General features: G+C 47.4%; 1 protein-coding gene across 3 annotated transcripts in view; it reads left to right on the top strand.

The window, feature by feature from the left end:
- Positions 1 to 16,315, top strand: part of PLCH2 (phospholipase C eta 2) — a 250,203-nt gene that overhangs the window by 198,864 nt on the left and 35,024 nt on the right. For all 3 annotated transcript variants that reach the window (XM_056865319.1, XM_056865318.1, XM_056865320.1), the window contains exon 11: positions 2,341 to 2,499. In XM_056865319.1, the coding sequence (XP_056721297.1) occupies positions 2,341 to 2,499 (159 nt within the window). The remainder of the gene's footprint in view (positions 1 to 2,340; positions 2,500 to 16,315) is intronic.

Here is a 16,315-nt window from a genome sequence, read left to right on the forward strand (position 1 = left end):
GAAGGTACGGTATGAGTAGTTTGTCGGTGGTAGAATTTAGCCTCGTTTAGCTGTTGAAACAACGAAGCAAACTTGTTGCGTTACCAAACCATGGCTGTGTGGGTAGGGTGTAGGGTGGCGGGGGGTGGGAACTCCAGCACCACCAAGACGAAGCTTTGCATTTCTATATTAGAGACTAAATACTGATTATTTAATACAATAAACAATACCTGCAGTACTGCAGTCAAAAGCTCCGCTCGCAATCTGAGTTCTATCCCAACGGAAGTCAGTTTCAGGTAACCGGCTCAAGGCTGACTCAGCCTTCCATCCTCACTGCTCCCATGCTGGCCCCACGCTGGAAACTCCTGGGGATTTGGGGATGGAGCCTGGGGAGGACAGGGACCTCAGTAAGGTACAATGCCATAGAGTCCACCCTTCAAAGCAGCCATTTTCTCCAGGGGAACTGATCTCTGTTGTCTGGAGATGAGCTGTAATTCCAGGGGATCCCCTGGCCCCACCTGGAGGCAATTTGAGGGAGATACAGCTACACAATGGAAGGAATCATTGTCCTTCTGAAGAGTCCTGGTTTGAATACATGAAGCCTTATACTGAATCAGACCCTTGGTCCATGTCTACTTTGACCAGTAGTGGCTCTCCAGGGTCTCAGGCAGAGGTCTTTCACATCACCTACTTGCCTAGTCCCTTTCACTGGAGATGCCGAGGATTGAACCTGGGACCTTCTGCATGCCAAGCAGATGCTCTACCACTGAGCTACAGCCCCTCCCCTGGGGCAGCGTTGTACAGCTTGAGTGGTTTCCCCCCATAAGTGGCTGATGTAGGTCTACCTTTGCATTACATCTTTGTCTTCATTAGCTGGTAATTTGTTTTGTCTCATTTGTCTCTGTATTCCGCAAGCAGCATCTGGGCTTCCAGATGTGTCTGACTGGCCCCACTTAAAAGTATCACTGCCGAAGCTGGGGAAATGACAGCTTGTTTTCTGGCAGCATCAATCACCACTTTCTGAGACCAATTAGGAAAAACAGAGCCTGTGTTCTCCCGAAAAGACAAGCTCCCCAGAGACTAGAGTCCAGAGATACCTTGTATGTAGGGATACTTCCCAATTTTTCTCAACGCTGCAGTTTTCCTCCTAAATTCCCTCCTCCTCCGCACATTACTACCCCTGTTTCTGTAAACTGAGCGGATTTGATTTAGAAGAAGAGTTGGTTTTTATATGCCAACTTTCTCTACCTTTTTAAAGGAGAATCATACCAGCTTACGATCCCCTTCCTCTCCCCACAACAGACACCTAGTGAGGTAGGTGGGGCTGAGAGAGGTCTGAGAGAACTGTGACTAGCCCAAGGTCACCCAGCAGGCTTCATGTGTAGGAGTGGGGAATCAAACCCGGTTCTCCAGGTTAGAGTCCTCCACTCTTAACCACTACACCATGCTGGCTCTCACACCACGCTTAACCCCCACTGTCACCCCCACTATCTGATGTTTAGCTATGGGTCTGTCCAACTTTAATGGATAACATCAGACTGTTTTGCAAAGGATTTCAGCATTGGAATGATCGAATACCGGGCATGCTAACATTATCTCAGTTGATTCTAGAGAGAGCGCCAGTGGCTTGGTAACAAAGCATGTCTCATCTAAAGGAATGTTGCCGACAGTCGGGTTTTTAATTTGTCCTTTCCTCTCTGTTTCTCTTATTTTGGTTCCTTTCAAGTTTTGTGATGTACTTTTCTAGCCAAGTCTTTACTTTTAAAAAATTCGCTCCATTGCAACCAGAAGTAGTCAATTTGAGACACCCTTCCAAAGGGTTACCCATGTAAGGACTCTTCAAAATACCTGCACAGGTATTTCAAAGTCCAGCACTGGGAAGAATTATCATTCTAGCAAATGGATTTGAATGATACTTCACTGTACACAGCAGAAACCATGGGGCATGTCTACTTCACAGTCTGAAATTGGCCTCATGTTCAGTCCTTTCCCCTCAGAGGATTCTGGGGACTGCGGTTTTCGTGAGGCTAGGACACTCTAACAAAGAAGTAACATCGCTTTAGATGAACTGCAGTTCCCAAGATTCCTTTCTGGAGGTGGGGAGCTTTTGGAAGATGAAATGAAACCACGACATGTTTTTGGCGTAGGTATGTCCCATGAGATTATCTGTCTGTTATTGGCATGAGGTACTTCAGTAGTCTTCTTTGGAGCACATGTACAGCATTTTCCTTTGTTCATTTTCTCTTCATTTCCTTCTTCATGTACTGTCATAGTAGATGTTGGGCTCCCTTTACCAAAAAAAAAAAAAAAAAAAGGCTTTCCGCTTCCTGCACGTGCTCACCTGGTCTTTCCTACTTGTAGGCTTCTTCCAATCGGAAGCGAGTGGAGAACATTGCGAAGAAGAAACTGGACTCTCTGATCAAGGAATCCAAAATCCGTGACTGTGAAGACCCAAACAATTTCGCAGTCACCACTCTTCCACCATCTGGGAAGCCCGGCCCCAAGCATGATCTCAAGAAGGTACTGTTCTTAATCCATCCAGTTTGCCTGCTCCTTCTTCTTGCTCCCTATCACTGTGTTTTCACTCCAGGAGGGCAGGAAGACAAGCTGCAAAATCACAAGTGGAGACAGGTGGCTCCAGGGGTAGGCCGTAAGCCCCTGCTGGAGAAGAGACCTTAGCACGTGCCCCATGACACAGAGCTCTGATGCTTCTTGTGGAAAAGGAAAATTTTGTTTTGGGGGCACATCTAGTCCACCTTCCCATATTCACTTGAACCAGCAAAACGCTGGGGAGATAGAGAAGGGGGATTGGTTTTTAGGGGACTGTATTTGACCTTTGTTGTTTCACAACCAGGGTGCTCCAGGGAGTTTTTCTGCCTCCCCTCCCACACCAATTCCAAACACTACATGGAGGCTACAAGGCCAGCCTGTGTTGCCATAAAGTGGGGGGGGGGGAGTTGTCAACAGCGTATTGGCCTGCTCGAAACACAGAACGAGAACAAAATCCAAGTAATATTTCTTTATTGGGGCCAACCAAAACGAGACAAAACATGGCACAAGCTTTCGAGTTTGTCAGAATTCTTCATCAGCTTAGACATTACAAAAATTTAAAAATGGAAGAATAATAAGAAGAATTGGTTTTTATATGCCAACTTTATTTACCACATAAAGAAGACTCAAACCGGCTTACAATCGCCTTCCCTTCCCCAAAATAGACACCCTGTGAGGAAGAAGAGGAGAAGGAGAAGAAGAGTTGGCTTTTATATGCCGACTTTCTCTACCGACCATCTCTTAAGGAAGAATTAAACTAGTTTACAATCACCTTCCCCTCCCCACAACAGACACCTACCCTGTGAGGGAGGTGGGGCTGAGAGAGCTCTAAGAGAGCTGTGACTAGCCCAAGGTCACCCAGCTGGCTTCATGTGTAGGAGTGGGGAAACCAATCCGCTTCACCAGATTAGCCTCCGCCACTCACATGGGGAATCAAACCCGGTTCTCCAGACCACCGCTCTTAACCACTGCACCATGCTGGCTCTAAAGGGAGTTTTGATTCCCAAAAGCTTATGCCCTGAAAATCGTGTTGGCCTCTACAGTACTGCTGGGCTCAAATCGAGCTCTTCTACTGCAGATCCGCCAGCTACCCTCTCAACTATTGATGTGGGTTTCGTTTTTGTCACACACCAGCCTGTCTGTGTGTGTGTGTGTGGGGGGGGGAGGCGCCTGTTCCCCAACACCGTTCTATTAGTGGCTGTGTCCTTCTTGGCTGTATTTTTAGAGCAACAGACTGCTTTTGTTTGCAAACCCAAACACCCCCACGATTCCCCGTCGCCTTGAAGAACACCAGAGGTCTGAAAACCCATCTATTTTGAGCAGGGCTTTGTTTGTTACCTGCCCTGGTATTTCTGTTTCCTGGGTGGTGTTTGCTTTCTGTTTTTGCTGCCTTTTTCTTTTTTTTATACACGAAGGGCATCTCATTTGCTTGAGAGCTCCTTCCTCACAGCTTATTTTCTAAAAATATTTCTGTGTGGAGGGGAAATGAGTTCCAGTTAAGCACCTGTCACTGGAGAACAGGCTCTGTCAAGGGGATGGTGGGGTGCGGGCTTGTAGAGAAACGAGGTCCAGCTCAAACCATGGAGGACTCTGATCTGGAGAACCCACTCCTCCACATGAGCGGCGGAGGCTAATCTGGTGAACTGGATTTGTTTCCCCACTCCTACACACGAAGCCAGCTGGGTGACCTTGGGCTAGTCACAGCTTCTCAGCCCCACCTACCTCACAGGGTGTCTGTTGTGGGGAGGGGAAGGGAAGGAGATTGTAAGCCTGCTTGAGTCTCCCTTAAGTGGTAGAGAAAGTCGGCATATAAAAACCAACTCTTAAGAACATAAGAAAAGCCCTGCTGGATCAGACCAAGGCCCATCAAGTCCAGCAGTCTGTTCACACAGTGGCCAACCAGGTGCCTTAAGGAAGCCCACAAACAAGACAACTGCAGCAGCATTGTCCTGCTTGTGTTCCACAGCACCTAATAGGCATGTTCCTCTGATCCTGGAGAGCTCTAAGAGAGCTGTGACTTCTTCTTCTATCAGGGCAGGTTGCTCGAGCAACAGCCAGCCAACCTCTTGGTCTGTTCCCCAGCACGGTTTGACGTCCATCCACAGAATGTGCCAGATATTGATAATCACTGAGATTTGCATAGCTAAGGAGATGCTTCAAAGCAGTTTGCATATGTTGGAGATCAAAAGCCTTCTACCTGGGGAGTCACATTAGGCCAGACTGGGGCTGCACTCTCTGAAATGTGTTTGCCGAGTGGCAGCCCGGAGATCATCTTGAAACTCAGAATGGCTTGACTTAACAGGAGACGAGGGAAGCTGAGGCTTCTTCCGCCAGGTCCCACCATCCCGAAAGGAAGGGCGGTGGCTCTGTGATCAAGCCATCGCTCAGTTTGTAGAGCCTCTGCTTGGCATGCAGAAGGTCCCAGGTTCAATCCCCGGCATCTCCAGTTAAAGGGACTAGGCAAGTAGGTGATGTGAAAGACCTCTGCTTGAGACCCTGGAGAGCTGCTGCTGGTCTGAATAGACAATACAGACTTTGATGGACCAAGGGTCTGATTCAGTATAAGACAGATTCATGTGTTCATGTGCCTGCAGGAAGTCTCAGGTTCAAGCCCTGGCACCTGCAGATAGAAGAGCTTGGAGAGCAGGGGTTTGGAAAGTCCTTTCTTTGCCTGAGGCCCCCTGAGAGCTGCTGCAAGTTAGAGTAGATGATACTGAGTGAGTTGGACACAGGAGGGGCTGTGGCACAGTGGTAGAGCATCTGTTTGGCATGCAGAAGGCCCCAGGTTCAAACCCCGGCATCTCCTGTTGAAAGGACCCGGTAGTAGGTGATGTGAAAGACCGCCTCTTGAGACCCTGGAGAGCCACTGCCAGTCTGAGTAGACAATTCTGACCTTGATGGACTGATAGTCTGATTCAGTAGAAGGCAGCTTCATGTATTCAGTCTGACTTGGAGAAAGGCAGCTTGTTGAACTATATGTCTGCGGAAATTATCAGGACTTCAGGTACGCTTCCTGGCAAGCAGAAGTGGGGATTAGTTGAGCAGACAGGAGAAGCCACTGTCTTATTTCCTGAAATATCAGGGGATTTACTCTCATTGCCCTAGTCCAGGTTGTGCTTACCACTGTAGCCTGCCCCTATTCTGAATATGAATTCACTTCCCAAAGAGCACCACGTCCAGTGATCTTTGCAGTGCTCTAGATTTATCTCAGCAAAATTATAAGAACATAAGAAAAGCCAAGCTGGATCAGACCAAGGCCCATCAAGTCCAACAGTCTTCACACAGTGGCCAACCAGGTGCCTCTGGGAAGCCCACAAACAAGACGACTGCAGCAGCACCATCCTGCCCGTATTCCACAGTACCTAATAGGCATGCTCCTCTGATCCTGGAGAGAATAGCTGTGCATTATGACTAGTATCTATTTGGACTAGTAGCTATGGATACCCCTCTCCTCCCTAAGAACATAAGAAAAGCCATGCTGGATCAGACCAAGGCCCATCAAGTCCAGCAGTCTGTTCACACAGTGGCCAACCAGGTGCCTCTAGGAAGCCTACAAACAAAGACAACTGCAGCAGCAGCATCCTGCTGCGTTCCACAGCACCTAATATATTTGGCAAGTTCCTCTGATCCTGGAGATAATAGGTATGCATCATGACTGGTATTCATTTTGACTCGTAGCCATGGATAGCCCTCTCCTCCATGAACATGTCCACTCCCCTCTTAAAGCCTTCCAAGTTGGCAGCCTTCCACATCAATGTATGCAAAGATTCAGAAATAGCCCCTTCGCCAAACCAGTCCTAGGAGAACTGTGAGTTTTGGACTGATGGGGACTGCAGTCCTTTTTTATAATCGTTTGGAAAACTCTTAAGTGTGGTGAAGCTAGGTGTGTAATCACAGTTAATCCTGACGAATTGGCGCCCTGGCATTTCACTCTGCAGGGACTATTGAGCTCATAGCACTAATGGGGCATTGTTGGCTTCCCCTTTAATCATGATAAATATTTATTGTTGGGCCGGATTGCCTGTTGTTTCTGAGCACATACCGTCAGACGCGCGAGGGGCAATGATGCAAAGAGAACTGCTTTTATTTCCCCTTCGCAGAACCATTAATATCCCTTTTCTTTCGGCTGTCCTGGGGAGCCGGCAGACGCTGCCGGCTCAACGAGGCAACGGGTCGAGTTTGTCTGCCTGAGGGCAATAGAAGGGAACAAGGAATGATTGGCCACGAGAATTCGTTTGGAAAGCCCACTGTTATCGGGAATTTATGGCTGGCGTCCACGAACTAGGAAAGTACTCAAAATAACAGGTGGAGGAAGCAATGAAGAATTGCCTCGTCTCTTTTTGCAGCGGGAAGGGGTGGTTTCTCTAAACAGGGCCATGAGCTGACACGTTGATCAACATCCTTCGTGGGCAGAATGTAGATAGTGATCCACCGGGCCGATCTCTGTCCAGTTTCTGCGGAGCAATTAGAACTTGCTGATTTCTCAGATGCTCGCAAGGAATGTTGGACTTGGCAGGCCCTGGTCCTGATCCTGTGAGATGCTCCAGTTGCTACTCTTCAGCAAAAGTGCATACTCTGGAACACTTAACATAGGTTGTTGTTGGTGGAAAGTGCCGTCAAGTCGCAGCCGACTTATGGCGACCCATAGGGTTTTCAAGGAAAACAGAGGTTGTTTGCCATTGCCCGCCTCTGCGTAGCTACCCTGGACTGCTATAGTACTGATCAGGGCCGACTTTGCTTAATGCCTGAGATTTGACGAGACTGGGCTAGGCTGGGCAATCCAGGCCAGGACTTAATTTAAGTTAAAAAGGATCAGAGCAAGGCCCATCAAGTTCACATAGTGGCCAACCAGGTGCCTCTAAGAAGCCCACAAGCAAGACGACTGCAGCAGAATCCTTCCTGTGTTCCACAGTACCCAGTATATTAGACATACTCCTCTGATCCTGGAGAGAATAGGTATGCATCATGACTAGTATCTATTTTGACTAGTAGCCATGAATACCCCTCTCCTCCATGAACATGCCCACTCCCCGGCATAGAGTCCCTGGATTTCCTTGGTGGTCTCCCGTCCAAATACTAACCAGGGCCAACCCTCCTTAACTTCTGAGATCTGACAAGATCGGGCTAGCCTTGGATATCCAGGTCAGGGCGATTCAAAACATACCAGGAGAATGTATTGGATCTTGAACATGGCGTTGCATTTGTGAGTAATACTCTCTTCCATTCGGGTAGAGGCCAAGTGCCCACTGGAATCCATCTAAGGAGGACAGGCTGCAGTCCCCAAAAGGCACAGAGGACAGTCAGGTACAATTGTGGCCGAAGAGCATGGTATGAGCTGACCCTGCATTAGCTAATTGGCTTGAAACCTTTTTACAGTCTCCTTCCTTTCATAGGAGCCTCGTGGCGCAGAGCAGTAAGCTGCAGTACTGCAGTCAAAAGCTCTGCTCACAACCTGAGTTCGATCCTGACGGAAGGTGGTTTCAGGTAGCCGGCTCAAGGTCGACTCAGCCTTCCATCCATCTGAGGTCGGTAAAATAAGTACCCAGCTTGCTGGGGATCAAGTGTAGATGACTGGGGAAGGCAATGGCAAACCACCCCATAAACATAGTCTGCCTAGGAAACGTCATGATGTGATGTCATGATGTGGGTCAGTAACGACCCAGTGCTTGCACAGGGGACTGACTACCTTTACCTTTACCTTCCTTCCATGTCACTGTGATCGGAGCTGCCTTTGCCTCAAAGCCCTCCTATCAATGAGAAGCAACGTCTGGCCCCCATTCATGAATGAAAAAGAAAGGGACGAATGGTTTCTTCTTGCATCTCAATCGGGCTCTGCCTGCAAAACATATTTAATCTGATCTCAGGCGATGTTTTCTTGGTCTACGACTCCTGGAGGGGAAATGAAAAGCGATTTTTTTTATACACTCCGCCATGCTACTTCTTCTTATCTTTTTTTTAAAAAAATGCTGGCCAATGTTTTGATCTTCTGCCCTTTCGTTATCAGAGAGGCTTGTCTTTACAATGGAATCAGCATGCAGCGGAAATGGACCTCGTGGGGTTCTAAAAATTTCCGATGTGTTTCTGAAAGTGTGACTGAAATAGATAACATAGTTTATTCATAGTGTCCTGCCTTAGCCCACATAGTGAGCAATTCAAAGCACTGGTTATCACCCTTAAAGCCCTAAGTGGTTTGGGGGCAGCATACTTAAAAGACCGCTTGCTAGCATGTGAACCATTTTGATCATGCTTCTCTCTTGTCTGAAGAGTGCTTCTGACGCTTGATTTTAACGCTAGTTGCCGGTTTCATCCAGCAAGATTTCTTCCTGTAAAATATAGTCATTTTTCTGAGTGATTTGCACACCAATAAATCGGCAATAAATCTGCCCTGTCCTGTAGGGTTGCCAGCCTCCAGGTACTGTGTGTAGGAAAAAGGCACCTCTATGCTAGTACCTAAGGTTTGGAATTCAGCATAGATGCGAAAAGATATAACCAAAGTGCAAAATCTTTATGATGCTACACAATAACACAACACAAAACACTTGTAAATACAAATATAACATACACTACAAAGATATGTGCATCACCAACAAGCAGTCCAAGACCAACATATGTGGTCCAAAAGTTACACAGTCCTTCAAAAGGTAAGTGTTCAGTAATCCCTAGAAAGGTAAGCGTACACAGTCAACAATGGTCCCACGAAGGTTTCCACAAAGTGCAGATGTAGATCAATGGGGAATCTCTTCTTCAGTCCCCAAAAGCAACTTGTTCTTGCTTCAAATACGACTGTCAGCATTATTTTTTGTTTCATATCAATCAGTTCCACGCAGGGATACAAAAAGTGTAGCAGTTACTAGCTGGAGATCTCCTGCTATAATAACTGATCTTCAGCTGATAAAGATCAGTTCCCCTGGAGAAAATGGCCACTTTGGCAATTGGACTCTATGGCATCGAAGTCCCTCCCCGCCCTCCTCATGCTCCGCCCCAAAAATCTCCAGGTATTTCCCAACTCGGAGCTGGCAACCCTACCCATAAAGCTTTTGTTACTAAAATGTAACTTTTATTAACAATTGTCATCCAGTTTTGTGCTGTTTTTTTTTTTGTAATGGCCATTGGCCATATGCAACAGAAACTGAACTGAACTTTATCCTAACAACAACTCTGTGAGGTAGGCTAGCCTGGAAGTGTGTGGCTGGCCCAAGGTCACCCAGCGAGCTTCCGTGGCAGAGTGGGGATTTGAACCTGAGTCTCTCAGATCCTATTCCAATACTCTAACCGCTACATCGTGCTGCTCCACCTGTGTATTTAAAAAACAAGGTGAGAGGGACTACAAGTCTCTAGTCTTCTCTGTTTAGCAGCCATAGCAGCAGAAGAAGAGTTGGTTTTTATATGCCTTCTTTCTCCACCACTTAAGGCAGAATCAAACTGGCTTACAATCACCTTCCCTTCTCCTCCCCGCAACAGATACCCTGTGAGGTAAATGAGGCTGAGAGAGCTCTAAGAGAGCTGTGACTAGCGCAAGTTCACCCAGCTGGCTCCATGTTCAGGAGCAGGGAAACAAATCCAGATCACCAGATTAGTCTCCTTTGCTCATGTGGAGGAGTGGGGAATCAAACCCGATTCTCCAGATAAGAGTCCACCACTCCAAACTACTGCTCTTAACCACGACACCGTGCTGGCCCTCTGAATCTGATTCTTCCCCCGTGTTTGCCAAAATGGCAGCATGCAACAGTAACGCCTTGGCTTTAATCTGGATTCAACTAGCCTATTCTGAAGTCTGTCTGGAGTCCTCGCGCCCAGCTCTCTGCACTTGTGTTTACCCCCCACCCTGGTCCATTTGTTTTCTTGCTTAAAAAGAAAAGAAAGAACAGTGAGGGAGTTAAGTTGTGCTTGTACGCTGGAGCTTCCCTTCTACGCTCAAATTTGAGTCTGTGAATGTTGCAGCGGGCGACGGTTTCTGATTGTTCTTTGCTCGCTCCCGAGATGGCCAACCTACATTCCGAATGTCTCTCATGCTGCACCCTACCTCGGAGACTCATATGGAAGAGAAAGACCTCCAGGCATCTAAAGTCTTTGTTTCGATCTCCGCACCTGAGTTGGGCAGCTTCTGAGCTCTTCCCATGAGCTGGCTCATGTTCTCTTCCAATAAGACTCATAGGATAGTCCTTCTGGGTTTCCTAAGCAGCTCCATCCGGGCAGCTCTCTGTCTCATTTGTAATTCAGCAATCCAGATCTGCGCTACAATCCCAGCTGTCACCACCAGCACGGCGCCAGCCCTGAAAGTCATCCTGTAATGCTTTGGCTTGTGCTGACATACATAAGAACATAAGCAAAGCCCTGCTGGGTCAGACTAAGGCCCATCAAGTCCAGCAGTCTGTTCACACAGTGGCCAACCAGGTGCCTCCAGGAATCCCAAGACGACTGCAGCAGCATCCTGCCTGCGTTCCACATCACCTCATATAATAGGACTGCTCCTCTAGTCATGACTAGTATTCATGACTAGTATCCATTTTAACTAGTAGCCATGAATACCCTCTCCTCCATTAACATGGCTCGGGCTAGCCTGATTTCATCAGATCTCGGGAGCTGAGTTAAGTACTTGGGTGAGAGACCACCAAGGAAGTCCAGGGTCGCTACACAGGCAGGCAACGGAAAACCAGCCCTGTTTGTCTCTTGCCTTGAAAACTATACAGGGTCGCTATCAGTTGGCTGCAAGTTGCTGTCTCTTCCATCATCAATGTTTTGGTTTTTTTGTCGTGGAGAAGGACAATGGGTTGTGTATTTCACAAAGCTGCCAACTTGAAAGGCTTGAAGAGGGGAGTGGGCATGTTCATGGAGGAGAGGGCTATCCATGGCTACTAGTCAAAATGGATACTAGCCATGATGCATACCTATTCTCTCCAGGATCAGAGGAGCATGCCTGTGATATTAGGTGCTGTGGAACACAGGCAGGACAATGCTGCTGCAGTCTTGCTTGCTTGTGGGCTTCCTAGAGGCACCTGGTTGGCCACTGTATGAACAGGCTGCTGGACTTGATGGGCCTTGATCTGATCCAGCAGGGCTTTTCATATGTTCTTACATTCTTAAGTGCAGGCTCATGTGTTTTCCTATCCAATATGAAAGTAAGCTAGTCAGTGGCGCATCTTTATTTTGGGGGCTCTGAAGCTTGAACTATTATGGGGCCCACTTCACAACCAGCAACAATAGGGCAACATCCAACAAGGCCCTGGCCCCAGCCTGATGGAATGTTCTTCCAAGTAACATCAGGGTCCTAAGGGACCTTCAGAAGTTCTGCAGGGCCTGTAAAACAGAGCTTTTTTACCAGGCCTACAATTGAGGGCAACCACAGGTTGTCATCGTTACTGGCCTCCCTCTCCTCTCCCTCGGGGCTTCTGATACGAGGATCTGGCTGCTTGGCCGGGCCTCCAATGGCCCTGTAATTATATGAGTACCATCTTGTTAACTGTATTGAATGGTTTTATGAATTTGATTGATTACTTATGAATTTTAGATATATATGATTTTATTATGATTGTTGTTACCTGCTGTCAGGTAAGAGAGAGGAATGGGGATCTTCAGTAGCTGCCACCACTCTGGTGTGAGCCTAACTCAAGAAGGCCCAGAGCACCCTGCCTGCTTCTTCTCCCAACAGAGTATACTTTCTAGGTGACCAAAAGAAGCATGAGGACCCAGGGCAGAGTAACAAACAGCTTATTAAAAAGGTTTAATAATAATGATAACTCAAGCCACAATAGGACGACAAAACCAGTAAAGGCAGGCAATCAAACAAATAAAAACCCTAACACATCTATCTTTACTGTCCCTAGCCCTCTCCTGGCACTGGGCCTCAGGCTAACTCACCCCTTCCTGGAAGAGGGATCCCTCCATCTGCAGCAGCCTCTCCCCAGCCCTGCTCCTTAGGAGTGAACCCTCTCCCTTTTCAGGCAAGCATTTTATTCCTTCTCCCCAGGCACCACTCCCTTACCCCTGATTGGCCCTAGCCTTCCCTCCAAATCCTCTTCCACCAATCACAAGGCCCAGAGGGTACCTGGGAGATGTAGGCCTGGTAACTACTTTAATATAGGCCTCCCTAGGGCCTTTAGGCTGCACTTGAGGCCTAGGATCATGACACCCACCCTGAGCCTGGCTTTGACCAGAAATGAGGGTGGGCTACAAATTTAACTAATAAATAATAATAATAATAGGGAGGGGATCATCAGAGGAATAAAGAGGTGAAAATCTGATCTTTCGGTGTTAAAATGCACAAGCGAGAGTTGGTTTTTATATGCCATTTTTCCTCTACCTTTTAAGAAGAATCAAACCAGCTTACAATCCCCTTCCCTTCCCCTCCCAACAACAGACACCCTTGTGAGGTCGGTGAGGCTGGGAGCGCTTGAAGAGAACTTTGAGGGAGGGGGCTGTGGCTCATTGGTAGAGCATCTGCTTGGCATGCAGAAGATCCAAGGATCAGTCCCCGGCATCTCCAGTTGAAGGTACTAGGCAAGTAGGTGATGTGAAAGACCTCTGCCTGAGACCGTGGAGAGCTGCTGCCGGTCTGAGCAGACCTGAAAGATCTCTGAGAAACCTGGATCCTTTTAGGATCCATTTCCAGATTTCGATCATTTCAACTGGACACCAAGAATTGTTCCCCCCTCCTGGTAAAAAAGAGCCACTAATCTGTACTATAGAGTTTAGAGGCACCTGTAAATTGTAAGCACATGGGGAGGGGCTGTGGCTTAGTAGCAGAGAATCTGCTTGACATGCAGAAGGTCCCAGGTTCAATCCCCGGCATCTCCAGTTAAAGGAACCAGGCAAGTAGGTGATGTGAAAGACCCCTGCCTGAGACCCCAGAGAGCTGCTGCCAGTCTGAGTAGACAATACTGATTTTGATGGATCAAGGGTCTGATTCAGTATAAGGCAGCTTCATGTGTTCATGTGACCCACAGAGGCAAATAAAACACAGTAGACAAATGCAGGTCTTTTCAACCAAATTGCTCTGCATGATTAACCTGCAAGGTGTAGCCTGAGCAACCCAGTCAAATCCATGCATGTGTGAATACACGGCTCTCATATGAGACCAGCTGCCAGAGACTCCTTTCTCCGGCTCTATTTTACTTGCAGAAATCGGTTCCTCAGCTTGTGTCAGTTGTCATGTAGGAACACTGCCCTCTAGAGGGGTAAAATGGTTTCTAGATTTTGATCTTTGGTATCAATAAAATGCCCTGATCTGGATGACCCAGGCTAGCCTCAGCCTAATCTCGTCAGATCTCAAAAGCTAAGCAGGGTCAGCCCTGGTTAGTATTTGGATGGGAGACCACCAAGGAATACCAGGGTTGCTGTGTAGAGGAAGGCACTGGCAAACCACCTCTGTTAGTCTCTTGCCATGAAAACCCCCCCAAAAGAGGTCGCCATAAGTCAGCTGCGACTTGACGGCACTTTACACACACATCAATAAAATGGTTCGCGGTTGATTTGCGTTGTCACAGCTTGACGTCAATTTAAGCTAATATGAGTATTTTCATAGCTTTGCTTGTACTGGGCTAGTATTGCGAATGGTTTGAATTTGGTCCTGTTTATCATTAATATCCTATTTTTTCAAAAAAAATGATCCCCCAGAATATCAGAACTAAAATAGTAAACAGAGAATGTAAAAACACATTAAGAGCCCTGCTGGATCAGGTCTATGATCCACCTAGTAGAACATTAACTAATTCTACAACAAGGTGATAATCCTGGCTAGCTGTTAATAATAAAGTGTCGTCAAGACACAACTAATTTATGACGACGCCATCATGGGGTTTTCAAGGCAAGAGATGAGCAGAGTTGGTTTGCCATGTCCTTCCTCTGACCCCAGACTTCCTTGGGCGTCTCCCATCCAAGAACTAACCATGCCTGGCCCTGCTTAGCTTCTGAGCTCTGATGAGATCGGGCTCGTCTGCCCACCCTATTTCCAACTGACTCCTCCTCCGAGCCACCAGGCATTATCCCCACCCTCTGCTGCAGCCTCTTGGTGCTACTGGGATGATGCCGAGTTGTTTTCTGTTGCCCCAGAAGGTCGGACCAGAACCAATGGGTTGAAATTAAATCAAAAGAGATTCCGTCTAGACATTAGGAAGAATTTTCTAACAGTTAGAGCGGTTCCTCAGTGAAACAGGCATCCTCGGGAGGTGGTTAGCTCTCCTTCCCTGGAGGTTTTCGAGCAGAGGCTAGATGGCCATCTGTCGGCAATGCTGATTCTATGACCTTAAGCAGATGATGAGAGGGAGGGCATCTTGGCCATCTTCTGGGCATGGAGTAGGGGTCACTGAGGGTGTGTGAATCTCCTACATTGTGCAGGGGCTGGACTAGATGACCCTAGTGGTCCCTTCCAACTCTATGATTCTATGGTTCTACTAGGCTTCGCCCCCAATCTGCAGAGGCATTGCTCCTTATCTCCAAGGCTCTTTCCCTTCTCTCTGGGAACCTGAGCTTCCAAAGCCTCAGTAGTCCACGGGAGCCAAGGAGCAGGGCACCGTCATGCAGGTTAAGGGCAAACAGGCTCATCAGATGGGATTCACATCAGGCTTACAGATGATCTCGGCAGAGATGGGCAAATAACCTCGCAGAAAACGCACAGTGATCCACAGAGCTCTAACTGGACCAGCCCTGAACCCTCTCTTCCCGCTTTCCTTTTTACAGGGCTCTTGTAAAACAAGGTTAGGGGGTAGGGTTGCCAGGTCCCTCTTTGCCACTGGCGGGAGGTTTTTGGGGCAGAGACTGAGGAGGGGTGAGTTTGGGGAGGGGAGGGACTTCAATGCCATAGAGTCCAATTGCCAAAGCGCCCATTTTTTGTGGGGGTGGGGGTTCAATTGCTTTGCCATTTAGTTTTGGTGTGAGAGTTTCCCTTCCTTTAAGCCACCCAAGAACAAATTCCTAAACACTGAGGATGCCTGAACAGGTCTGCTAGAATCAATACAGTCTGATATTAGATTCTGGGCAGCAATTGTCAACAAACGGGAACAGCCAAGCAAAGGGTCTGTCTCATTCTGGTTTTCTCCTAACTCTTCACCGTTGTTTATGACAACGTTGGAATAAATCCATCACCGCCCCCACCTCTGTCCATTTGCAGGCCTCTTTCTTTATTTTCAGTAATGGTATTTTGATCAGCTGAAGAGTTTTTTTTTTTTTTAATGGTGCCCGTTTGGTACAGGGGGATAATCTGCCGCCATAAATGAATAATGCAACGTGCCTCTCTTTAGAAATGCAAATTGGGTGCGATAGAGAAAGCGGGTTTTAGCAGCTGACTTGGTAGGATTTTTATTAGCTTTCTTTCTAAATTGTTTATTAATGACTCTGGCTTCCATAGCTGAGCGCTCGTGGCTAATGAGGAAGCCAGGTGAGTGAGATTTTCAAGGGACGCAGGGACGCTGCCAGTTGCTGGCACAAAGCAACTGGAGCAGAACACGTACACAGGTAATTTCTGTCTCCCCATTCAGAGTGCCAGAAATATTGTTTCCCATAATGAAACGAAGCACACTTTTAATGATATGAAGGTTTTATGCTAAAATCCAAGGCTGAGCTGAGATGTGTGCCTGCATGTCATGAACAATTTTATTCCCTTTGAACTGCAAAATGCCCATTTTGCTAAAAAAAAAAAAAAAAAAAAAAAGCAACAACCATAAATCAGACTGTGAAATGTGGCCCAAATGTTCTTCAGTTCAGAGTGAGGGCAGGGAGTGTTGCCCTCACTCTGATTTGGCTTTACCACATAGGCAGATTTGATTGGCTGGGTGGCGCAATGGCATCATTA

Source organism: Euleptes europaea, chromosome 19 (assembly GCF_029931775.1).
Source record: "Euleptes europaea isolate rEulEur1 chromosome 19, rEulEur1.hap1, whole genome shotgun sequence".
In the NCBI taxonomy this organism is placed as follows: domain Eukaryota; kingdom Metazoa; phylum Chordata; class Lepidosauria; order Squamata; family Sphaerodactylidae; genus Euleptes; species Euleptes europaea.